The sequence below is a fragment of the Dendrobates tinctorius genome, unplaced genomic scaffold (assembly GCF_039654945.1).
Source record: "Dendrobates tinctorius isolate UK_male_01 unplaced genomic scaffold, ASM3965494v1 ptg000035l, whole genome shotgun sequence".
Lineage (NCBI taxonomy): Eukaryota > Metazoa > Chordata > Amphibia > Anura > Dendrobatidae > Dendrobates > Dendrobates tinctorius.
This window is the reverse complement of record NW_027361703.1, coordinates 48,770,037-48,794,992: the sequence shown is the minus strand read 5'-3', so window position 1 is coordinate 48,794,992 and position 24,956 is coordinate 48,770,037. Positions and strand designations below refer to the sequence as shown.

General features: G+C 50.9%; 2 protein-coding genes across 4 annotated transcripts in view; one reads left to right on the top strand and one right to left on the bottom strand.

The window, feature by feature from the left end:
- The window catches only part of ALG12 (ALG12 alpha-1,6-mannosyltransferase), a 42,921-nt gene extending 32,495 nt beyond the window's left edge, over positions 1-10,426 (bottom strand). The window contains exons 1-5 of one of the 3 annotated variants that reach the window (XM_073573478.1): positions 9,906-10,245; positions 7,780-7,912; positions 5,279-5,452; positions 3,730-3,924; positions 529-632 (exon numbers count right to left, since the gene is read on the bottom strand). In XM_073573478.1, the coding sequence (XP_073429579.1) occupies positions 529-632; positions 3,730-3,924; positions 5,279-5,452; positions 7,780-7,912; positions 9,906-10,067 (768 nt within the window). In that variant the 5' untranslated portion in view covers positions 10,068-10,245. Of the gene's footprint in view, positions 1-528; positions 633-3,729; positions 3,925-5,278; positions 5,453-7,779; positions 7,913-9,905; positions 10,246-10,288 lie in introns of those variants that run through there. The other 2 variants (XM_073573477.1, XM_073573479.1) reach the window with 2 other exon arrangements.
- CRELD2 (cysteine rich with EGF like domains 2) overlaps positions 10,353-24,956 on the top strand; it is an 82,595-nt gene continuing 67,991 nt past the window's right edge. The window contains exons 1-2 of the mRNA XM_073573480.1: positions 10,353-10,685; positions 23,382-23,464. Coding sequence (XP_073429581.1) covers positions 10,572-10,685; positions 23,382-23,464 — 197 coding nt within the window. The 5' untranslated portion in view covers positions 10,353-10,571. The remainder of the gene's footprint in view (positions 10,686-23,381; positions 23,465-24,956) is intronic.

The window sequence follows — 24,956 nt, the reverse complement described above, 5'->3', positions numbered from 1 at the left end:
TGAACCAAATCTTATTTAACGAAGGAAAGTAGAGGTCGAGGCCAGAACTAAGTGATGTATGAGCAGAACACAGCGGCACTGAGCAATACTTAGTGTCCGTTGTTAAGTACTCGAGCACATTCACTTCAATAGGAGATGGAGGGCAGTACTCGCTGCCATATTCCACCATTAAACTGCTTTGTTCTGGTGGCTGCCGAAGCACTTTTTAACTGTTTAGTGGGCTAATTCTCTAATTGTTAGAGGAGAATCAATGGAACTGCACATGCACTAATTTCTCTGCATACTAGGGAGGCCAAAAGCAGGTGGCGCTCCACCAACTAGAGGGGTGAGTTACAAAAATGTAACTTACAGCCCTCAAGGGAGAGCAAGTGGCTGGAAAATATATCGCAAGGTGCAGAGAAGAAAGGCGATGAGTAAACACCATTTATGGTGGTCGACAGTGTAGGATTAGTCAATACTATATGTAGATTGTTTGTTGTTGTTTTGCAGAACACTTAATCTAAGACTTACACTGTTCAGAAAGGATACACCCCAGTTTGAACTTTTATTCAAAATAGTGTTATACCACAGAACTTCTCCTTCAGGCCAAAGAAGCCGCTTCCAGAAAAAGGAGTCCAACAAGATGGTTAAACCTAATATAAACCGAAAAATAGTGTTGGAAATTCAATAGTCACAGTAGTTTAATAGATTACATATCAAAATGAAATCAATGTGTAGTAAAGAGCGAACATGCTCTGATAAGGCGCTATCCGAGCACACCTGTGTGCTAATAGGGTACCTTCAACATGCTGGAATACTATGAGTCTTTGCGGAAGCATGTCTGGCGGCTGTTCAACAGCCACAACACATGCAGGGATTGCCTAACAAACAGGTAAACACTTCATATGTTGTGGCTCTCAAACAGCCATGATAAATGCAGCAACTCAAACTTAATATTTTGTTCTCTATCAGCACCTTATCCGAGCGCATTTGCTCCTCCAGGCCCAGATCGGTAATCTGCCGAGGATGGCATATGCCCAGTGGCACGCCAGCTCTGAATTGCAAAGTGGCTGCAGGCCCTTTAAAACTTATGACGCCCCCATTTGTGCGTGTAGTGGCTCGTGTGCATGTGCTGACAAGCCCGCGCGGCGGCCGTCCTTACTGACACGGAGAGAGACAGAAACAGATTGATTTTTTTGGTCTGCTCCAGAACAGCATTTAGGGTTAAATTGCTTGCATGGTAAAATCTTCTGGGCATCCTCAGTTTGAAAAAGCGGGTCCGTCGTTGGGAAAAAAATGTTCCTTTGTCCATCCACTTCAGACGGCGGACGCTAAAATTCAAACGGATCCGTCAAAAAATGGACCAGCCGTCACAATCCACTGCTAATGCAAGTCTATGGGAAAAACTGGATTCCGCCAAAAACAATGGCAGATCCTTTTTTTTTCTAGAACTCGGTGGATTTCAACTGACGTCAAACAACTGAAGTGTGAAAGAGACCTTAGCGCGGGCTAGCAAGAGAGCGTGCACACAGGGGCTTTACTCAAAAAGTTTTTTTCTGCTCACCGTCACAATTCACAAAACGCTCCTCTGCATGTCCGATGCTACAGGTGCTGCAACTCCTTATCAATTTCCCCCACATCTCAAGGATCTGGGTAAGTCCCAAGATAAATGTTTCCATGTATATACAATATGTGTCATACGGCTAGTACTGTATATGCGTTATGTAGGCGATACTGTGATTATACACAGGAGTAGCAGAATCACCTACATATTGTATACAGATTGCGCTATATTATATAGGTGATACATATTGTATATACAGCAGTAGCAGTAAGAACTACTGTGCAGTATCACCTACAGTGGGTACAGGAAGTATTCAGACCGCTTTAAATTTTTCACTGTTTAATTGCAGCCATTTGGTAAATTCAAAAAAGTTCATTTTTTTCTCATTAATGTACACTCTGCAACCCATCCTGAATGAAAAAAAAAAAACAAATGTAGAATTTTTTGCAAATTAAAAAAAAATCTGAACTATCACATGGTCATAAGTATTCAGACCCTTTGCTCAGACACTCATATTTAAGTCACATGCTGTCCATTTCCTTGTGATCCTCCTTGAGATGGTTCTACTCCTTCCATTGGAGTCCAGCTGTGTTTAATTAAACTGATAAGTCTTGATTTGTAAAGGGCCCAACCTGTCTATATAAGACCTCACAGCTAGCAGTGCATGTCAGACCAAATGAGAATCATGAGGTCAAAAGGAACTGGCCAAGGAGCTCAGAGACAGAATTGTGGCAAGGTGCAGATCTGGCCAAGGTTACAAAGAATTTCTGCAGTACTCAATGTTCCTAAGAGCACAGTGGCCTCCATAATCCTTAAATGGAAGAAATTTGGGACCACCAGAAGTCTTCCTAGACCTGGTCGTCCAGCTAAACTGAGCAATCGTGGGAGAAGAGCCTTGGTGAGAGAGGTAAATAAGAACACCAAGATCACTGTGGCTGAGCTCCAGAGATGCAGTAGGGAGATGGGAGAAAGTTCCACAAAGTCAACTATCATTGCAGCCCTCCACTAGTCAGGCCTTTATGGCAGAGTGGCCCAACAGAAGCCTCTCCTCAGTGCCAGACATATGAAAGCCCACACAGAGTTTGCTAAAAACATAAGAAGGACTCCCAGACTATGAGAAACAAGATTCTCTGGTCTGATGAGACGAAGAAAGAACTTTTTGGTGATAAATCTAAGCAGTATTTGTGGAGAAAACCAGGCACTGCTCATCACCTGCCCAATACAATCCCACAGTGAAACATGGTGGTGGCAGCATCATGCTATGGGGATGTTTTTCAGCTGCAGGGACAGGACGACTGGTTGCAATTGAAGGAAACATGAATGCGGCCAAGTACAGATATCCTGGATGAAAACCTCTTCCAGAGTGCTCTGGACCGCAGTCTTGTTCGAAGGTTCACCTTCCAACAAGACAATGACCCTAAGCACACAGCTAAAATAACAAAGGAGTGGCTTCAGAACAACTCTGTGACCATTATTGACTGGGCCAGCGAGAGCCCTGACCTAAACCCAACTGAGCATCTCTGGAGAAACTTGAAAATGGCTGTCCACCAACGTTCACCATCCGACCTGACGGAACTGGAGAGGATCTGCAAAGAAAAATGGCAAATGATCCCCAAATCCACCCGCTGCTAAAAAGAAATGATTAATTTCTCGTATAGCGGGCACAGTGACACCTGCAGCCACGGGCTTACAGAAGACATCCATTCCTACTCACCTTCCTGCGCACACTCGCTGCATCTTGTTGATTCCGGCGCCAGCAGCATTTTTGGCCAAGTGATCACGTGGCCCCGTTCATTAAGGTAATGAATATGCATGCCTCTCCATTCCCAAAGGAGTGGAGTGAATATTCATGATCTCAATGAGCAGGGCCACGTGACCGCTTGTCAGAAAGAGCTGCTGGCGCCGGAAGGAGATGCATCCAGGGTGTGCAGGAAGGCGAGTAGTATGTTTTTTTTTTTTTTTTTTTAATATAATAGGAAACATGCACACAAGGATAGGGGACGGGGGAGCCATGCACACCGGGAAAGGGAGAGGGGGACATTGCATACCCAGCTTATACTTGAGTCAATAAAAGCTTACCCAGTTTTTTGTGGCAAAATTAGGTGGCTCAGCTTATACTTGAGTTGGCTTATACTCGAGTATACTGTATATGGTACATATAACAACAGGTCATACTAAAAACTTACTTAGCCATATAATTCCAGCTGGGACCGCATGCAGGAGAGTTGTAAAAATCGAGACGCTTCCCTTCTTCAGAGACAAAAGCAGCATAAGCCCCATCAATACACACAGCTCAGATCTGAAGACAATAATGGCTAAAGCCGATAACCAAATAAAAGGACCAGGCTTCTGCTTCATCCAGAACGTGACAGCAAGCAGAACTAGGAGAGAATGCAGAGGATACAATAGATATACAGCATATTGGCCATGGACATAGTATCAACAAAGCTGACAGTATTGTTCATATGCACATTTACAAACATGCTTCCATGCCCCAAGTTTGGCTTTTAAATCTTAAAACCTATACAACATACATTCAACAATAAAAGTTAAGTTGGTGGCGGATTCTGCAGTGCGAAAGAGGTTGTACAAAATCCCATTAACTGCTTTGTGCCGTTTCCCATTCCCAGTGCAGAATATGAATACACTGTGTTAATGTGACCTAATGGAGATATTGACTAGCAGCTCTATCACTCAGAAAATGTATTTATGTATTTTATGTATGTACTGTAAGCCTGGTAAAGGGAGTCTCTCAGCACAAAATGACTGTTCATTCCAAGCCCAGCACAACTCATACCTTGGTATCCCAATCCACTCACTCTTTGTTAGAAATTGTTCTAGATTCAAATATGCTAATGAGGAGCTTGGTGCAGCCTGGGTGTGGCAGAGCAGTTTAGTACTCCTGCCCGCCATCTAGCTTTCCATCTATCTCTGACCCTTAAAGTCAGATGAAGTCAATGAAGGAAGAGGAGGCAAATATTTATGGAAAACAAATCGGTGGGAAAGAGCCATGCTCCGCTAGAACCAGGCAGTTCTTGTTAAAAGCAACTGAAGAGTCTAGTTTTAGACTGCCATATCCCTCCATGATACTGGAATTGAAGAAATTGATGGCTCAGAGTGAAAAGCCCAATTTTTTTTTTTTTTTTTGAGTTCTCCTTGCAATCGGCTGACAATGACTACCTTCTGGTGAACTTTGTCATTGGGTCCATTTCTGTATTGACCCCTAAAGGGTAATGCGGCTCTACTCTACTCATTTCTGCATTGGGAGGCAAGTGGGGCTGTCACCTTTTTATCGACCATTTCTCCTGGTGTCATAGTCTAATCTTTGGCTCACAGAGCTGTGTGTGCTTTTGACATGGTTCCTGTCTGTTGACACTAAGGTCTTGGGAGCTGGGTATATGCCGACACTTGTGAAACATCTGAATTATGTGATGGGGGCCATATCATTACATCCCTGGAGAACCCCTTTAAACTTCATATTTGTATTAACTCCAATGGATAAGAGAAAGTATAAACCCAGCAGTGATCATTTATCTATATAGAGACAAGGTTATATCTGGCTGAAATCATTCACACATCGGTGTTGCAGACAATGTGTTTTTGGAATCAACACACACACTAAACACTGCATGTGATATCAGACAAATCCTGAACACGCCAAACAATGAATATATGACAGAAAATTAATGAACGCTAAGAAACCATCATCAGATGCAAAAATCACGCCATAGTTACCAATAGGGAGGGCTAGTATATTAGGAAGGGTGCGAGTGCAATAAAACATCACGTGGAACTGACTGGCGGTCATTAGGCAGAAATACGTAGATACACGAGATCCAAATTGCTTCTTCACTTCCTTCTGCAGTTGCCATAGAGCAAATATGACGGTTAAACCCAAAGAACCTCGTACTGTGGATACAAAAAGGAGAAAACTATACATACAACACATTTTACATTATCAGGGTCGTGCAGATGATAACTACAGATATCACAGAAGTTAGGCTACTTTCACACATCAGTTTTTTGCCGTCAGGCAGGATCCGGCTATTTTTAGAAAAAACGGATCCGGCATAAATTTTGGAGAACTGTAGAAACGGATCCGTTTTTTTGCTGGATCCGTCTAGCAGGTTATATCTGTTCCTGGGGGCTGGCCAATTGGATCTGAGCATGCGCAGACTTAAAAAAACCGGATCCGGTGGCTGGATCCTTCTTTTTCTGGATCCGGCGCATTCCGGCGCCCATAGACTTTCATTGTAGCAAAAAGCTGGAAGCGCCGGATCCGGCGCTTCCGGCTTTTTCGCCGGAGACAAAAAACGTTACAGTAGCCGTTTTTTCCAGACGCCGGAATGAGACAAGTTGCTGGATCCGGCAAAAAACGGATGAAACGCAATGCCATCCGGCGCGAATGCAAGTCAATGGGGAAAAACTGGATCCGGCATTGCATTTTGCCGGATCCGGTTTTACAAAAAAAAGCCGGATCGCTCCTGAAGGCAAAAAACTGATGTGTGAAAGAGGCCTTACCCAGCATGGACACAAGTGTCAGGGAAGCCCTGTGCTACTCCAGCTGTTACTAAAGCAAAGTGGCCCAGCACAATGAGATCGGCTGCTACTCCCCTCACGCAAGGTGCAATTAGTGACCCACATCTACTAATGAGGTTGCACCTGGCATTTGACGTGCTTTGTGCAAAGATTTTTTGGCAGATTTACTAAAATGAATGACCCCCCATATGCAAAACTGTTTGGGAGGGGCTTGAATGTGGCTAAGTAGAATAGACATTTGAGCCATATTACTGGCATGCACCACTTTCCAGGCACAAATAACTGGCCTAATAAGACATCCCTTACAAATCAAAGCAGTCGGTTAAATGATCGTTCGGCTGACAGCCATCTCCCCTGGATCCCTGACACACAGGGACGGTTAGCTCAGGCAGGCTCCCCTGTGTTGTCTATGACAGAGCCACATACACTTACCTCCCGAAGCAACAAGTTCGGCCATCTTTAGTGTACTGTTTGTGGAGGCCTCAAGATTTGGCCGAAGTATAAGAAAAGTGTCCAAGTTTAATCAAGATGCAAAACAAAGCATGGCCACTGCAATAAACCCGACACCTCCTGACCACATTTATGGTATCCAAGGAAGCATTCACACCACATCATCTTATGGAGACTAAATAACTTGTGCAGCACAAAAGAACATTTCACCCAATGAACAAGCATTTTGCTGCCTCACTGGGTGATCGGCAGCCCGTTTACACTGAATGATCATGATGAGAGGGCAGCGCACGGGGCGCCCTCCGTCTGATCTCTGGGGCGCACTATATAATGCTGTATTACTGTGGCTCCCATTCATAGCTATGAGTGCACCTTGGCCACGTCCAGGCCTTGCACAGGGCCCCCCATATGCTGTATTACTGTGGCTCCCATTCATAGCTATGAGTGCACCTTGGCCACATCCAGGCCTTGCACAGGGCCCCCTATATAATGCTGTATTACTGTGGCTCCCATTCATAGCTATGAGTGCACCTTGGCCACATCCAGGCCTTGCACAGGGCCCCCTATATAATGCTGTATTACTGTGGCTCCCATTCATAGCTATGAGTGCACCTTGGCCACGTCCAGGCCTTGCACAGGGCCCCCTATATAATGCTGTATTACTGTGGCTCCCATTCATAGCTATGAGTGCACCTTAGCCACATCCAGGCCTTGCACAGGGCCCCCTATATAATGCTGTATTACTGTGGCTCCCATTCATAGCTATGAGTGCACCTTGGCCACGTCCAGGCCTTGCACAGGGCCCCCTATATAATGCTGTATTACTGTGGCTCCCATTCAAAGCTATGAGTGCACCTTGGCCACGTCCAGGCCTTGCACAGGGCCCCCTATATAATGCTGTATTACTGTGGCTCCCATTAATAGCTATGAGTGCACCTTGGCCACGTCCAGGCCTTGCACAGGGCCCCCCATATAATGCTGTATTACTGTGGCTCCCATTCATAGCTATGAGTGCACCTTGGCCACGTCCAGGCCTTGCACAGGGCCCCCTATATAATGCTGTATTACTGTGGCTCCCATTAATAGCTATGAGTGCAACTTGGCCACGTCCAGGCCTTGCACAGGGCCCCCCATATAATGCTGTATTACTGTGGCTCCCATTCATAGCTATGAGTGCACCTTGGCCACGTCCAGGCTTTGCACAGGGCCCCCCATATAATGCTGTATTACTGTGGCTCCCATCTTACCTACGAGCTGCGCGTACACCTTGGCCACGTCCAGCACGGAGAGCAGGTACACGCCAGGGGCAGACACGGCACCGAGGAAGAGCGGCCCGAGGAAGGTCCTGGGCACCACACCAGGGAAGTGATGATGGTCATACTGGAAGCAGAGACAAGCGTTAGGCCTGTTTCACACATCCGTTTGTCACCATCAGTCAAAATCCGCTGTTTTGGAAAAAAACGGATCCGCCATTTTTCTTTGCGGATCCGTTTTTTCCCCATTCACTTTCATTACGGCGGATTTTGACTGATGATCGTCCGTATCCGCCAAAATTTTGGCGTCCGCTGACATCACCGAACGGACCATGCAACGTTTTTTTTTGCTGTCCGGATCCGCATTTTCCCCTTTTAACCCTGAATCAAGTCTCACTGCTGGATGAAAATTCATTCTCTCTCTCCTTACCCGCCACCTCCTCCATTCCTCACCCGATCTCCAGCCACATCTCTCACACCGTCTGTCATCGCGCAATCTCCTCCCTCATGGTCTCTCATCGCGCGATCACCCACATCCTGCGAGATGATCGCTCACCGCAGATACTCTTCCGGATACCACTACATCCGGCGGTAAAATTTTTTTGCTTTTTTTCCCCAGGCGCGGTTCCTTGAGGCTGTGTGCACACGCTGCGGATTTTGCTGCGGTTCCGGCCGCTGCGGACCTGCAGCAGTTTCTGCTGCGGTGTACAGTACAATGATTCCCTATGGGAATCAAAAACCGCAGTGCAGACGGTGCGGAATTTTCCGTGCGGATTATCTGCGGTTTTCAATCCGCAGAAATAATTGACATGTCAATTCTTTCTGCGGATTCTCCTGCGGTTTGCCATCTCCTCCATTGAGATGAAAAACCGCAGGGCAAAACCGCAGAGCAATCCGCAGGTAAAACCGCAGGTATTTTGACCTGCAGATTTTACAAAATCCGCGCGGATGAATCCGCACCTAATCCGCAGCGTGTGCACACAGCCTTAAATTTTTACCATCGGCAGATCCGTACATCCGCCGACCCCGTTTGTCAGTCCGCCTGCAGATCAGTTTTCCGCTATTTTGGCAGATTAAGGCCTGTTTCACACTTCGGTTTTTTTGTGTCAGTTAAAATCCGCCAAAATGGCGGAAAGCGGATCTGTTGGTAACTGATGTGAACGGATGCCACCGGACCGTTTTTTTTTTTTTGACGGATCCGATGAATGAAGATTTTTAAAAGACCCGCAGCCCGGGGGGGTGGGGGTGTTGGAGAGAGAAAGAAAGAGAGAGACAAACAGACTTTAGGGTTAAATTTCAGGCTGAGTGAAGTCTTTCGGGCATGCGCAGTGTGAAGTGCGGATCCTGCCGCCCGAAAAACGTTACATGCTCCGTTCGGGCATGTCGGCGGACGGCAACATTTTGGCGGATCCGCAAAAAAACGGATCCAACGGATGGCCGCCCGTCAAGATCCGCCGGTAATGCAACTCAATGGGAAAAAAAAACGGATCCGCCAAACAAAATAGCGGATCCGTTTTTTTTTTGCAAAACGGCGGATCTTGACTGATGGACAAAAACTGAAGTGTGAAACAGGCCTTAGGCTGCTTTCACACATCCGGCGTCAGGGGTCCGGCGGCGTGCGGCGAAAAGCCGTCCCGCCGGATCAGGCCGGCAGCGGTGACACCGGATGCAGATGTGGCGCCTGATCCGGTTGGAAAGCATTTAAAGGAGCCGCACTGGGGACGAGAGAGGCAGCGGTATGCGGGGGGGGGGGGGGGGAAGATACACGCGCGCTCGCCGGGCACTTGTGGGTTAAACCTCATAGTGTCCGCGCATGCGCTGTTGAAAAAGTGATTCCGGCGCTGCAAAAAAAAGTTGCAGGCAACGTTTTTTGCTGACGCCGGACGGCGCAGAATTACGCTTCCGGCTAAAAACGGAGGCGCAGCATGTCCATCTGGCACGATGCGGCGATCATTAAATTCTATGTGCCAAATCCGGATCCAATTCCGGAAAAAGGTTTTCACATTTTTCGCCGCATCGTGCCGGATTCAAAAAGCCGGATGTGTGAAAGCAGCCTTACAGAAAAAACTGATGTCTGAAACAGGCCTTACACGGGCCATGGCTGCCCCAGCGGCGCTCACCTGCTCCAGCTCCAGCCGGTGGTACAGCACGTCATGGCAGGCCTGCAAAGAGAAGCTCTCCTCCACCTTGGTGTACGGGCAGGCGATGAGGTGCACAGCGGCCACTGACACTAATGACAGCAGCAGGAGAGCCGGTCTCCCGGGGCGCCTCTGCGCCGCCATATTGGAGGACAGGTCACGCCCCCTCCTCCTAGCATTGCCTTATGTGACAGCGCCCCCTGCTGGAGAAGAGTGGGAGCTGCGCCCCCGTCCATGACACACAAGGTACATAAATGTATGTGAGCCCACCACTGCCCTCTCCTCAGCCCCCGGACAAGCGCCCGTGGTGGTGAGAACAGCAGTGCCGGCTGTATTCCCTCACAGAAGATGTAATTCCGCGCTACCTCGCACAGCATGCCGGGACTGCAAGCCCCGCACTGAACACCGGCTCCGGCAGCGCCGCCAGTACTCGTGGACCGCTGATTGGCCCCAGCGTGGCGAAAGGCAATTGGTCCACATCCTGACTGACTAAAGGGATCGACCAATCAGAAACGCGGACAGGACGCGGAAGTGCGAGGCTGGGATGCCGCTTGCAATGAATGTGATGTGGTCGGGTCTGACGCTGGTGGCGGCGCTCAGCCCTCGTGTGTGCATGTGCCCTGCTAGGTGACCCGCTGCTCTGCCACCATGCTCACCACAGCTGCTGTACCGTTACTGCTGCTGCTGTACTGCTCCGCTCCCTCCACTGCAGAGAAGAGCCCGTGTGACTCCTGCAAGAAGATAGTAGACAGGTTCCACGAGGTAAACAATACACCACTCCTGCTCCTCACATGGTGCCACTCGTGAGCCCAGTCCTCACAGGTATGGGGGAGTCTGCCAGGCTCCATCACTGGTGTCACTAATAATGCTGCACCTGACCTCTGTGACCGGCTGCAGAGGTGATGTCAGTGTGCTACACCTGACCTCTGATCAGTGACAGGCTGCAGAGGTGTTGTCACAATGTGCTGCACCTGACCCCGGTGACTGGCTGCAGAGGTGATGTCAGTATGTGCTGCACCTGACCTCTGATCAGTGACAGGCTGCAGAGGTGTTGTCAGAATGTGCTGCACCTGACCCCGGTGACTGGCTGCAGAGGTGATGTCAGTATGTGCTGCACCTGACCTCTGATCAGTGACAGGCTGCAGAGGTGTTGTCAGAATGTGCTGCACCTGACCCCGGTGACTGGCTGCAGAGGTGATGTCAGTATGTGCTGCGCCTGACCTCTGTGATCAGTGACTGGCTGCAGAGGTGTTGTCAGAATGTGCTGCACCTGACCCCGGTGACTGGCTGCAGAGGTGATGTCAGTATGTGCTGCACCTGACCTCTGATCAGTGACAGGCTGCAGAGGTGTTGTCAGAATGTGCTGCACCTGACCCCGGTGACTGGCTGCAGAGGTGATGTCAGTGTGTGCTGCGCCTGACCTCTGTGATCAGTGACTGGCTGCAGAGGTGTTGTCAGAATGTGCTGCACCTGACCCCGGTGACTGGCTGCAGAGGTGATGTCAGTATGTGCTGCGCCTGACCTCTGTAATCAGTGACTGGCTGCAGAGATGATGTCAGTATGTGCTGCACCTGACCTCTGTGATCAGTGACGTGCTGCACCTGATCGGTGACTGGCTGCAGAGGTGATGTCAGAATGTGCTGTGACTGGCTGCAGAGGTGATGTCAGTGTGTGCTGCACCTGACCTCTGATCAGTGACTGGCTGCAGAGGTGTTGTCAGAATGTGCTGCACCTGACCCCGGTGACTGGCTGCAGAGGTGATGTCAGTATGTGCTGCGCCTGACCTCTGTGATCAGTGACTGGCTGCAGAGGTGATGTCAGAATGTGCTGCATCTGACCTCTGTGGTCAGTGACTGGCTGCAGAGGTGATGTCAGAATGTGCTGCACCTGACCTCAGTGATCGGCTGCAGAGGTGATGTCAGTGTGTGCTACACCTGATCAGGGACTGGCTGCAGAGGTGATGTCAGAATGTGCTGCACCTGACCTCTGTAATCAGTGAGTGGCTGCAGAGGTGATGTCAGTATGGGCTGCACCTGACCCCGGTGACTGGCTGCAGAGGTGATGTCAGTATGTGCTGCGCCTGAGCTCTGTGATCAGTGACTGGCTGCAGAGGTGATGTCAGTGTGTGCTGCACCTGATCGGTGACTGGCTGCAGAGGTGATGTCAGTATGTGCTGCACCTGACCTCTGATCAGTGACAGGCTGCAGAGGTGTTGTCAGAATGTGCTGCACCTGACCCCGGTGACTGGCTGCAGAGGTGATGTCAGTATGTGCTGCGCCTGACCTCTGTAATCAGTGACTGGCTGCAGAGGTGATGTCAGTGTGTGCTGCACCTGACCGGTGACTGGCTGTAAAGGTGATGTCAGAATGTGCTGCACCTGAGCTCTAATAAGTGACCGGCTGCAGAGGTGATGTCAGTATGGGCTGCACCTGACCCCGGTGACTGGCTGCAGAGGTGATGTCAGAATGTGCTGTGACTGGCTGCAGAGGTGATGTCAGTGTGTGCTGCACCTGACCTCTGATCAGTGACTGGCTGCAGAGGTGTTGTCAGAATGTGCTGCACCTGACCCCGGTGACTGGCTGCAGAGGTGATGTCAGTATGTGCTGCGCCTGACCTCTGTGATCAGTGACTGGCTGCAGAGGTGATGTCAGAATGTGCTGCATCTGACCTCTGTGGTCAGTGACTGGCTGCAGAGGTGATGTCAGAATGTGCTGCACCTGACCTCAGTGATCGGCTGCAGAGGTGATGTCAGTGTGTGCTACACCTGATCAGGGACTGGCTGCAGAGGTGATGTCAGAATGTGCTGCACCTGACCTCTGTAATCAGTGAGTGGCTGCAGAGGTGATGTCAGTATGGGCTGCACCTGACCCCGGTGACTGGCTGCAGAGGTGATGTCAGTATGTGCTGCGCCTGAGCTCTGTGATCAGTGACTGGCTGCAGAGGTGATGTCAGTGTGTGCTGCACCTGATCGGTGACTGGCTGCAGAGGTGATGTCAGTATGTGCTGCACCTGACCTCTGATCAGTGACAGGCTGCAGAGGTGTTGTCAGAATGTGCTGCACCTGACCCCGGTGACTGGCTGCAGAGGTGATGTCAGTATGTGCTGCGCCTGACCTCTGTAATCAGTGACTGGCTGCAGAGGTGATGTCAGTGTGTGCTGCACCTGACCGGTGACTGGCTGTAAAGGTGATGTCAGAATGTGCTGCACCTGAGCTCTAATAAGTGACCGGCTGCAGAGGTGATGTCAGTATGGGCTGCACCTGACCCCGGTGACTGGCTGCAGAGGTGATGTCAGAATGTGCTGTGACTGGCTGCAGAGGTGATGTCAGTGTGTGCTGCACCTGACCTCTGATCAGTGACTGGCTGCAGAGGTGTTGTCAGAATGTGCTGCACCTGACCCCGGTGACTGGCTGCAGAGGTGATGTCAGTATGTGCTGCGCCTGACCTCTGTGATCAGTGACTGGCTGCAGAGGTGATGTCAGAATGTGCTGCATCTGACCTCTGTGGTCAGTGACTGGCTGCAGAGGTGATGTCAGAATGTGCTGCACCTGACCTCAGTGATCGGCTGCAGAGGTGATGTCAGTGTGTGCTACACCTGATCAGGGACTGGCTGCAGAGGTGATGTCAGAATGTGCTGCACCTGACCTCTGTAATCAGTGAGTGGCTGCAGAGGTGATGTCAGTATGGGCTGCACCTGACCCCGGTGACTGGCTGCAGAGGTGATGTCAGTATGTGCTGCGCCTGAGCTCTGTGATCAGTGACTGGCTGCAGAGGTGATGTCAGTGTGTGCTGCACCTGATCGGTGACTGGCTGCAGAGGTGATGTCAGTATGTGCTGCACCTGACCTCTGATCAGTGACAGGCTGCCGAGGTGTTGTCAGAATGTACTGCACCTGACCCCGGTGACTGGCTGCAGAGGTGATGTCAGTATGTGCTGCGCCTGACCTCTGTGATCAGTGACTGGCTGCAGAGGTGATGTCGGTGTGTGCTGCACCTGATCGGTGACTGGCTGCAGAGGTGATGTCAGAATGTGCTGTGACTGGCTGCAGAGGTGATGTCAGAATGTGCTGTGACTGGCTGCAGAGGTGATGTCAGTATGTGCTGCACCTGACCTCTGATCAGTGACAGGCTGCAGAGGTGTTGTCAGAATGTACTGCACCTGACCCCGGTGACTGGCTGCAGAGGTGATGTCAGTATGTGCTGCGCCTGACCTCTGTGATCAGTGACTGGCTGCAGAGGTGATGTCAGTGTGTGCTGCACCTGACCGGTGACTGGCTGTAAAGGTGATGTCAGAATGTGCTGCACCTGAGCTCTGTAATAAGTGACTGGCTGCAGAGGTGATGTCAGTGTGTGCTGCACCTGACCTCTGTAATCAGTGAGTGGCTGCAGAGGTGATGTCAGTATGGGCTGCACCTGACCCTGGTGACTGGCTGCAGAGGTGATGTCAGTATGTGCTGCGCCTGAGGTCTGTGATCAGTGACTGGCTGCAGAGGTGATGTCAGTGTGTACTGCACCTGATCAGTGACAGGCTGCAGAGATGATGTCAGTATGTGCTGCGCCTGACCTCTGTGATCAGTGACTGGCTGCAGAGGTGATATCAGTGTGTGCTGCACCTGATCGGTGACTGGCTGCAGAGGTGATGTCAGAATGTGCTGTGACTGGCTGCAGAGGTGATGTCAGTATGTGCTGCACCTGACCTCTGATCAGTGACAGGCTGCAGAGGTGTTGTCAGAATGTGCTGCACCTGACCCCGGTGACTGGCTGCAGAGGTGATGTCAGTATGTGCTGCGCCTGACCTCTGTAATCAGTGACTGGCTGCAGAGGTGATGTCAGTGTGTGCTGCACCTGACCGGTGACTGGCTGTAAAGGTGATGTCAGAATGTGCTGCACCTGAGCTCTAATAAGTGACCGGCTGCAGAGGTGATGTCAGTATGGGCTGCACCTGACCCCGGTGACTGGCTGCAGAGGTGATGTCAGTATGTGCTGCACCTGACCTCTGTAATCAGTGACTGGCTGCAGAGGTGATGTCAGTGTGTGCTGCACCTGACCTCTGTGATCAGTGACTGGCTGCAGAGGTGACGTCATTGTGTGCTGCACCTGACCTCTGTGACCAGTGACTGGCTGCAGAGGTGATGTCAGTGTGTGCTGCACCTGATCAGTGACAGGCTGCAGAGGTGATGTCAGAATGTGCTGCGCCTGACCTCTGTGATCAGTGACTGGCTGCAGAGGTGATGTCAGTGTGTGCTGCACCTGAGCTCTGTAATCAGTGACTGGCTGCAGAGGTGATGTCAGTATGTGCTGCACCTGACCTCTGTGATCAGTGACTGGCTGCAGAGGTGATGTCAGTGTGTGCTGCACCTGACCGGTGACTGGCTGTAAAGGTGATGTCAGAATGTGCTGCACCTGAGCTCTGTAATAAGTGACTGGCTGCAGAGGTGATGTCAGTGTGTGCTGCGCCTGACCTCTGTGATCAGTGACTGGCTGCAGAGGTGATGTCAGAATGTGCTGCACCTGACCTCTGTAATCAGTGAGTGGCTGCAGAGGTGATGTCAGTATGGGCTGCACCTGACCCCGGTGACTGGCTGCAGAGGTGATGTCAGTATGTGCTGCGCCTGAGCTCTGTGATCAGTGACTGGCTGCAGAGGTGATGTCAGTGTGTACTGCACCTGATCAGTGACAGGCTGCAGAGATGATGTCAGTGTGTGCTTCACCTGATCGGTGACTGGCTGCAGAGGTGATGTCAGAATGTGCTGTGACTGGCTGCAGAGGTGATGTCAGTATGTGCTGCACCTGACCTCTGATCAGTGACAGGCTGCAGAGGTGTTGTCAGAATGTGCTGCACCTGACCCCGGTGACTGGCTGCAGAGGTGATGTCAGTATGTGCTGCGCCTGACCTCTGTAATCAGTGACTGGCTGCAGAGGTGATGTCAGTATGTGCTGCGCCTGACCTCTGTAATCAGTGACTGGCTGCAGAGATGATGTCAGTATGTGCTGCGCCTGACCTCTGTGATCAGTGACGTGCTGCACCTGATCGGTGACTGGCTGCAGAGGTGATGTCAGAATGTCCTGTGACTGGCTGCAGAGGTGATGTCAGTATGTGCTGCACCTGACCTCTGATCAGTGACTGGCTGCAGAGGTGTTGTCAGAATGTGCTGCACCTGACCCCGGTGACTGGCTGCAGAGGTGATGTCAGTATGTGCTGCGCCTGACCTCTGTGATCAGTGACTGGCTGCAGAGGTGATGTCAGTGTGTGCTGCACCTGACCGGTGACTGGCTGTAAAGGTGATGTCAGAATGTGCTGCACCTGAGCTCTGTAATAAGTGACTGGCTGCAGAGGTGATGTCAGTGTGTGCTGCACCTGACCTCTGTAATCAGTGAGTGGCTGCAGAGGTGATGTCAGTATGGGCTGCACCTGACCCCGGTGACTGGCTGCAGAGGTGATGTCAGTATGTGCTGCGCCTGAGGTCTGTGATCAGTGACTGGCTGCAGAGGTGATGTCAGTGTGTACTGCACCTGATCAGTGACAGGCTGCAGAGATGTCAGTATGTGCTGCGCCTGACCTCTGTGATCAGTGACCGGCTGCAGAGGTGATGTCAGTATGGGCTGCACCTGACCCCGGTGACTGGCTGCAGAGGTGATGTCAGTATGTGCTGCACCTGACCTCTGTAATCAGTGACTGGCTGCAGAGGTGATGTCAGTGTGTGCTGCACCTGACCTCTGATCAGTGACAGGCTGCAGAGGTGATGTCAGTATGTGCTGCGCCTGACCTCTGTAATCAGTGACTGGCTGCAGAGGTGATGTCAGTGTGTGCTGCACCTGACCGGTGACTGGCTGTAAAGGTGATGTCAGAATGTGCTGCACCTGAGCTCTGTAATAAGTGACTGGCTGCAGAGGTGATGTCAGTGTGTGCTGCGCCTGACCTCTGTGATCAGTGACTGGCTGCAGAGGTGATGTCAGTGTGTGCTGCACCTGACCGGTGACTGGCTGTAAAGGTGATGTCAGAATGTGCTGCACCTGAGCTCTGTAATAAGTGACTGGCTGCAGAGGTGATGTCAGTATGTGCTGCACCTGACCTCTGTGATCAGTGACTGGCTGCAGAGGTGATGTCAGTGTGTGCTGCACCTGACCGGTGACTGGCTGTAAAGGTGATGTCAGAATGTGCTGCACCTGAGCTCTGTAATAAGTGACTGGCTGCAGAGGTGATGTCAGTATGTGCTGCGCCTGACCTCTGTAATCAATGACTGGCTGCAGAGGTGATGTCAGTGTGTGCTGCACCTGACCGGTGACTGGCTGTAAAGGTGATGTCAGAATGTGCTGCACCTGAGCTCTGTAATAAGTGACTGGCTGCAGAGGTGATGTCAGTGTGTGCTGCACCTGACCTCTGTAATCAGTGAGTGGCTGCAGAGGTGATGTCAGTATGGGCTGCACCTGACCCCGGTGACTGGCTGCAGAGGTGATGTCAGTATGTGCTGCGCCTGAGGTCTGTGATCAGTGACTGGCTGCAGAGGTGATGTCAGTGTGTGCTGCACCTGACCGGTGACTGGCTGTAAAGGTGATGTCAGAATGTGCTGCACCTGAGCTCTGTAATAAGTGACTGGCTGTAAAGGTGATGTCAGAATGTGCTGCACCTGACCTCTGTAATAAGTGACTGGCTGCAGAGGTGATGTCAGTGTGTGCTGCGCCTGACCTCTGTGATCAGTGACTGGCTGTAAAGGTGATGTCAGAATGTGCTGCACCTGAGCTCTGTAATAAGTGACTGGCTGCAGAGATGATGTCAGAATGTGCTGCCCCTGACATCTGTAATCAGTGACTGGCTGTAGAGATGATGTCAGTATGGGCTGCACCTGACCCCGGTGACTGGCTGCAGAGGTGATGTCAGTGTGTGCTGCACCTGAGCTCTGTAATAAGTGACTGGCTGCAGAGGTGATGTCAGTATGTGCTGCACCTGACCTCTGTGATCAGTGACTGGCTGCAGAGGTGATGTCAGTGTGTGCTGCACCTGAGCTCTGTAATAAGTGACTGGCTGCAGAGGTGATGTCAGTATGGGCTGCACCTGACCCTGGTGACTGGCTGCAGAGGTGATGTCAGTGTGTGCTGCACCTGACCTCTGTAATCAGTGACTGGCTGCAGAGGTGATGTCAGTATGTGCTGCGCCTGAGGTCTGTGATCAGTGACTGGCTGCAGAGGTGATGTCAGTGTGTACTGCACCTGATCAGTGACAGGCTGCAGAGATGTCAGTATGTGCTGCGCCTGACCTCTGTGATCAGTGACCGGCTGCAGAGGTGATGTCAGTATGGGCTGCACCTGACCCCGGTGACTGGCTGCAGAGGTGATGTCAGTATGTGCTGCACCTGACCTCTGTAATCAGTGACTGGCTGCAGAGGTGATGTCAGTGTGTGCTGCACCTGACCTCTGATCAGTGACAGGCTGCAGAGGTGATGTCAGTATGTGCTGCGCCTGACCTCTGTAATCAGTGACTGGCTGCAGAGGTGATGTCAGTGTGTGCTGCACCTGACCGGTGACTGGCTGTAAAGGTGATGTCAGAATGTGCTGCACCTGAGCTCTGTAATAAGTGACTGGCTGCAGAGGTGATGTCAGTGTGTGCTGCGCCTGACCTCTGTGATCAGTGACTGGCTGCAGAGGTGATGTCAGTGTGTGCTGCACCTGACCGGTGACTGGCTGTAAAGGTGATGTCAGAATGTGCTGCACCTGAGCTCTGTAATAAGTGACTGGCTGCAGAGGTGATGTCAGTATGTGCTGCACCTGACCTCTGTGATCAGTGACTGGCTGCAGAGGTGATGTCAGTGTGTGCTGCACCTGACCGGTGACTGGCTGTAAAGGTGATGTCAGAATGTGCTGCACCTGAGCTCTGTAATAAGTGACTGGCTGCAGAGGTGATGTCAGTATGTGCTGCGCCTGACCTCTGTAATCAATGACTGGCTGCAGAGGTGATGTCAGTGTGTGCTGCACCTGACCGGTGACTGGCTGTAAAGGTGATGTCAGAATGTGCTGCACCTGAGCTCTGTAATAAGTGACTGGCTGCAGAGGTGATGTCAGTGTGTGCTGCACCTGACCTCTGTAATCAGTGAGTGGCTGCAGAGGTGATGTCAGTATGGGCTGCACCTGACCCCGGTGACTGGCTGCAGAGGTGATGTCAGTATGTGCTGCGCCTGAGGTCTGTGATCAGTGACTGGCTGCAGAGGTGATGTCAGTGTGTGCTGCACCTGACCGGTGACTGGCTGTAAAGGTGATGTCAGAATGTGCTGCACCTGAGCTCTGTAATAAGTGACTGGCTGTAAAGGTGATGTCAGAATGTGCTGCACCTGACCTCTGTAATAAGTGACTGGCTGCAGAGGTGATGTCAGTGTGTGCTGCGCCTGACCTCTGTGATCAGTGACTGGCTGTAAAGGTGATGTCAGAATGTGCTGCACCTGAGCTCTGTAATAAGTGACTGGCTGCAGAGATGATGTCAGAATGTGCTGCCCCTGACATCTGTAATCAGTGACTGGCTGTAGAGATGATGTCAGTATGGGCTGCACCTGACCCCGGTGACTGGCTGCAGAGGTGATGTCAGTGTGTGCTGCACCTGAGCTCTGTAATAAGTGACTGGCTGCAGAGGTGATGTCAGTATGTGCTGCACCTGACCTCTGTGATCAGTGACTGGCTGCAGAGGTGATGTCAGTGTGTGCTGCACCTGAGCTCTGTAATAAGTGACTGGCTGCAGAGGTGATGTCAGTATGGGCTGCACCTGACCCTGGTGACTGGCTGCAGAGGTGATGTCAGTGTGTGCTGCACCTGACCTCTGTAATCAGTGACTGGCTGCAGAGGTGATGTCAGTATGTGCTGCGCCTGAGGTCTGTGATCAGTGACTGGCTGCAGAGGTGATGTCAGTGTGTACTGCACCTGATCAGTGACAGGCTGCAGAGATGTCAGTATGTGCTGCGCCTGACCTCTGTGATCAGTGACCGGCTGCAGAGGTGATGTCAGTATGGGCTGCACCTGACCCCGGTGACTGGCTGCAGAGGTGATGTCAGTATGTGCTGCACCTGACCTCTGTAATCAGTGACTGGCTGCAGAGGTGATGTCAGTGTGTGCTGCACCTGACCTCTGATCAGTGACAGGCTGCAGAGGTGATGTCAGTATGTGCTGCGCCTGACCTCTGTAATCAGTGACTGGCTGCAGAGGTGATGTCAGTGTGTGCTGCACCTGACCGGTGACTGGCTGTAAAGGTGATGTCAGAATGTGCTGCACCTGAGCTCTGTAATAAGTGACTGGCTGCAGAGGTGATGTCAGTGTGTGCTGCGCCTGACCTCTGTGATCAGTGACTGGCTGCAGAGGTGATGTCAGTGTGTGCTGCACCTGACCGGTGACTGGCTGTAAAGGTGATGTCAGAATGTGCTGCACCTGAGCTCTGTAATAAGTGACTGGCTGCAGAGGTGATGTCAGTATGTGCTGCACCTGACCTCTGTGATCAGTGACTGGCTGCAGAGGTGATGTCAGTGTGTGCTGCACCTGACCGGTGACTGGCTGTAAAGGTGATGTCAGAATGTGCTGCACCTGAGCTCTGTAATAAGTGACTGGCTGCAGAGGTGATGTCAGTATGTGCTGCGCCTGACCTCTGTAATCAATGACTGGCTGCAGAGGTGATGTCAGTGTGTGCTGCACCTGACCGGTGACTGGCTGTAAAGGTGATGTCAGAATGTGCTGCACCTGAGCTCTGTAATAAGTGACTGGCTGCAGAGGTGATGTCAGTGTGTGCTGCACCTGACCTCTGTAATCAGTGAGTGGCTGCAGAGGTGATGTCAGTATGGGCTGCACCTGACCCCGGTGACTGGCTGCAGAGGTGATGTCAGTATGTGCTGCGCCTGAGGTCTGTGATCAGTGACTGGCTGCAGAGGTGATGTCAGTGTGTGCTGCACCTGACCGGTGACTGGCTGTAAAGGTGATGTCAGAATGTGCTGCACCTGAGCTCTGTAATAAGTGACTGGCTGTAAAGGTGATGTCAGAATGTGCTGCACCTGACCTCTGTAATAAGTGACTGGCTGCAGAGGTGATGTCAGTGTGTGCTGCGCCTGACCTCTGTGATCAGTGACTGGCTGTAAAGGTGATGTCAGAATGTGCTGCACCTGAGCTCTGTAATAAGTGACTGGCTGCAGAGATGATGTCAGAATGTGCTGCCCCTGACATCTGTAATCAGTGACTGGCTGTAGAGATGATGTCAGTATGGGCTGCACCTGACCCCGGTGACTGGCTGCAGAGGTGATGTCAGTGTGTGCTGCACCTGAGCTCTGTAATAAGTGACTGGCTGCAGAGGTGATGTCAGTATGTGCTGCACCTGACCTCTGTGATCAGTGACTGGCTGCAGAGGTGATGTCAGTGTGTGCTGCACCTGAGCTCTGTAATAAGTGACTGGCTGCAGAGGTGATGTCAGTATGGGCTGCACCTGACCCTGGTGACTGGCTGCAGAGGTGATGTCAGTGTGTGCTGCACCTGACCTCTGTAATCAGTGACTGGCTGCAGAGGTGATGTCAGTGTGTGCTGCACTGACCGGTGACTGGCTGTAAAGGTTATGTCAGAATGTGCTGCACCTGACCTCTGTAATCAGTGACTGGCTGCAGAGGTGATGTCAGTATGGGCTGCACCTGACCCCGGTGACTGGCTGCAGAGGTGATGTCAGTATGTGCTGCATCTGACCCCGGTGATTGGCTGCAGAGGTGATGTCAGTATGTGCTGCATCTGACCCCGGTGATTGGCTGCAGAGGTGATGTCAGTATGTGCACTCCTGAAGATTGACAGGTCGGACCAGTGGCATTGGTCTAGGAGCCGAGATCCCCACCTGTGACTCGCGGCTGCCTGGCAGCTTGGTGCATTAGCACTGGGTGTTACAGACAGGTGTGAAGAGAAGTAGATGGTGACATTTGTCAGTCGCCGGGCACAGAGGAGCCGATCTGGCTGCGCGTATACTGGCCGGGGGAGGGGGAATAGATGTAGTAATCTGGGGAGACGATGAGAATTCCCGTTAGAGGAGGCGCTGGCAGCGGAATCTGACAGTGTGGGGGCAGTGTTTACAAAACCCCTGCACCGGGTGGAAAGTAGCCAGTACTTGTTGTTCTATTCCTGCTGCTGCCCTGAGGATTCTGGTTTGAGAGATGGGGGGCCTTTCTTTTTATGGCCCTTGCCAGAGGGGCATGGCTGGCAGGATGTCTGGGGACGGCTCTACATTATTACCCTGTGCCAAACACCTCCTTGGAAGAGACCATAAAATTAGCATGAAATAAACAGGTCCTGATATCTGGAACTGTATGGCGGATTTACAGGAGGCACAGAAGCAGCAGAGATAAAATAAGACCAAGGCTGACACGGTGACAGGTCCTTCATAATGTGAGAATGCCAAATGCGGTAAGGTGTCTGGGGTAAAGCCACAAATGTGCAGTCCTCTATGTGACTGCAGACTTGTGATCTCACGTGGTGTGCTGTGAGGATTTGCCGGCTCCAGCAGTCATGTGACCGCGTATGCGATGTGCATACTTCCGGCAGCCTCCTTCAGTAAACTTGCATGGTGTGAGGTCGGATTCAGTCTAGTCTGCATGTAGCAGTGTGTATGCAAATCTACTTGTGGTCACACCCCCTCCTCTTGCTGTGCCGGAGAATTCTCAGAGCTTGCGGTGCGTGCCATAATTCCCAAGTCTGCAGTCACGTAGCGGGACTTTAGAGCGGACAACCCCTTTAACACCTGCAGGTAAGTGTGATTAGTCACTACTCCAGTAATGGTGGCTCTGGGTGTCACTGCTGTGAGGTGGGAGCAGGATGTCACTTCTCGGGGGTGAAGGAGCGGATGGATGTGGCTCTCAGGATCAGATAGGCTGGGGACCACTGCTCAAAAGGACTGAGCTAGGAAACCGGCCACTCTGAGGACTGCAGGGAGGTTGGGAACCTAGGCAAGGAGCTGTAAGCAGGAACGTTTAAAAGTGTCTCTGTTGAGAATGAAGAGATTTTTTTTAAGTAGAGATACATTGCAAAGTTGTTTTTACAAGCTTTTTTGCAATTTTAAACATTTAAGAGCTTGACTCTTTAATGGACCCCATTATGTTGTGTAGTACAGGGTAATAATATGACAGCTGAGAGTGCAGCTTAAATAAAGCAATGACATTGTCATGTGAGTGGTGATCTATGCAGTTGCCCGCTTTACTTTAAAGGATACTTCCAATAACGTTCCAGCCATTTCTGCAAAGAGCATAACAGCCGTCGCCCCCGCGCCTCCCGCCGTCGCCTACAAACTTCTGTCTGGAGCCAGTAACATTAGTACTCTCAGCCCAAACCAACTGTATAAATGAATCACATGTAGCCTTGTAGTGGGCACTGCCCCTATAAAAACTGAACCTCTAGTTTTATCATTTAATCTAAGTTTTTATCTCTGAGTGTAACTTTTTTAATTTGATTTTTTTTTTTTATTCTTGCAGGGACTAGAACATACATCAAAAAAGAATTTTGGAGGAGGAAATACTGCTTGGGAGGAAAAAACACTTTCCAGATATGAATCTAGGTACTTGAGTGTTTCTAGAGAATACACATGTTTTACATTTAACCAAATAGTGAGCAATGGGAAAATCTATTCAACCCTAACCGCTGTTAACCCCTTCCCGACCAATGACGCCACATAGGCGTCATGAAAACCTGTGCCATTATGACCACTGACGCCTATGTGGCGTCATGAATTAATTGCCCTCCTGCGGTTCGAGTGACCTGGGTCACTGAAAGGTCACCCGACCCGCACACAGAGGACCCTTCATAGTTAATCCCAGGAGGCGTGGTTAGCCCCCACGTGCCTACGGTCGCTCTGATTGGCTGTTAAAAGTGAAACGGCCAATCAGAGCGATAGTAAAATTTCCTCAATGAAATTTGATGAAATATTACAAACCAGCCATGGCCGATGCTGCAGTAGCATCGGACATGGCTGGAGACACCGACCCGACGCCCCCACCGGTTAACGATCTGCCGCCACTGTCCTCATCTGCTTCCCCCGCCTTCCCTCCGCTCCCCCCGCCTTCCGATCACCTCGCCTCCCACCCCCGGTACCTTCCGAGTGCCGCTGTCGCTCCCGGTGTCCCGCGGTCCCGGATCATAGGCGCCGCCATCTTGGAAAATGGCGGGCGAATGCACAGTGCGCCTGCCGGAATCTGCGGCTGCAGATTCCATTCATTCATTTTGATCACTCTCACAGTGATCAAAATGAAATAAAAAGTAAGTAAACACCCCATTTATGACCCCCATAGGTAGGCACATATAATAAAATAAAGAAAATATTTTTATTTTTCTGTTAGGGTTGGAATTAGGGTTAGGGTTGGAATTAGGGTTAGGGTTGGAATTAGGGTTAGGGTTGGAATTAGGGTTAGGGTTGGAATTGGGGTTAGGGTTGGAATTGGGGTTAGGGTTGGAATTGGGGTTAGGGTTGGAATTGGGGTTAGGGTTGGAATTGGGGTTAGGGTTGGAATTGGGGTTAGGGTTGGAATTGGGGTTAGGGTTGGAATTGGGGTTAGGGTTAGGGTTGGAATTATGGTTAAGATTAGGGTTAGGGATGTGTTGGGGTTAGGGTTGGGGTTGGGGTTAGGGTTGTGGTTAGGGGTGTGTTGGGGTTAGGGTTGGAGATAGAATTAAGGGGTTTCCACTGTTTAGGCACATCAGGGGGTCTCTAAACGCGACCAGGTGCCACCATTGATTCCAGCCAATTTTGCATTCAAAAAGTCAAACGGTGCTCCCTCCCTTCCAAGCCCCGACGTGTGCACAACATATGGGGTATCAGTGTACTCAGGAAAAATTGCACAACAACTTTGGTGGTCTAATTTCTCTTGTTACCCTTAAGGAAATAAAAAAATTGGGGGCTAAAAAATTATTTTTGTGGCAAAAAAACGATTTTTTTTATTTTCACGTCTGTGTTATAAACTTCTGTGAAGCACTTGGAGGTTCAAAGTGCTCACTACACATCTAGATAAGTTCCTTGGGGGGTTTAGTTTCCCAAATGGGGTCACGTGGGGTGT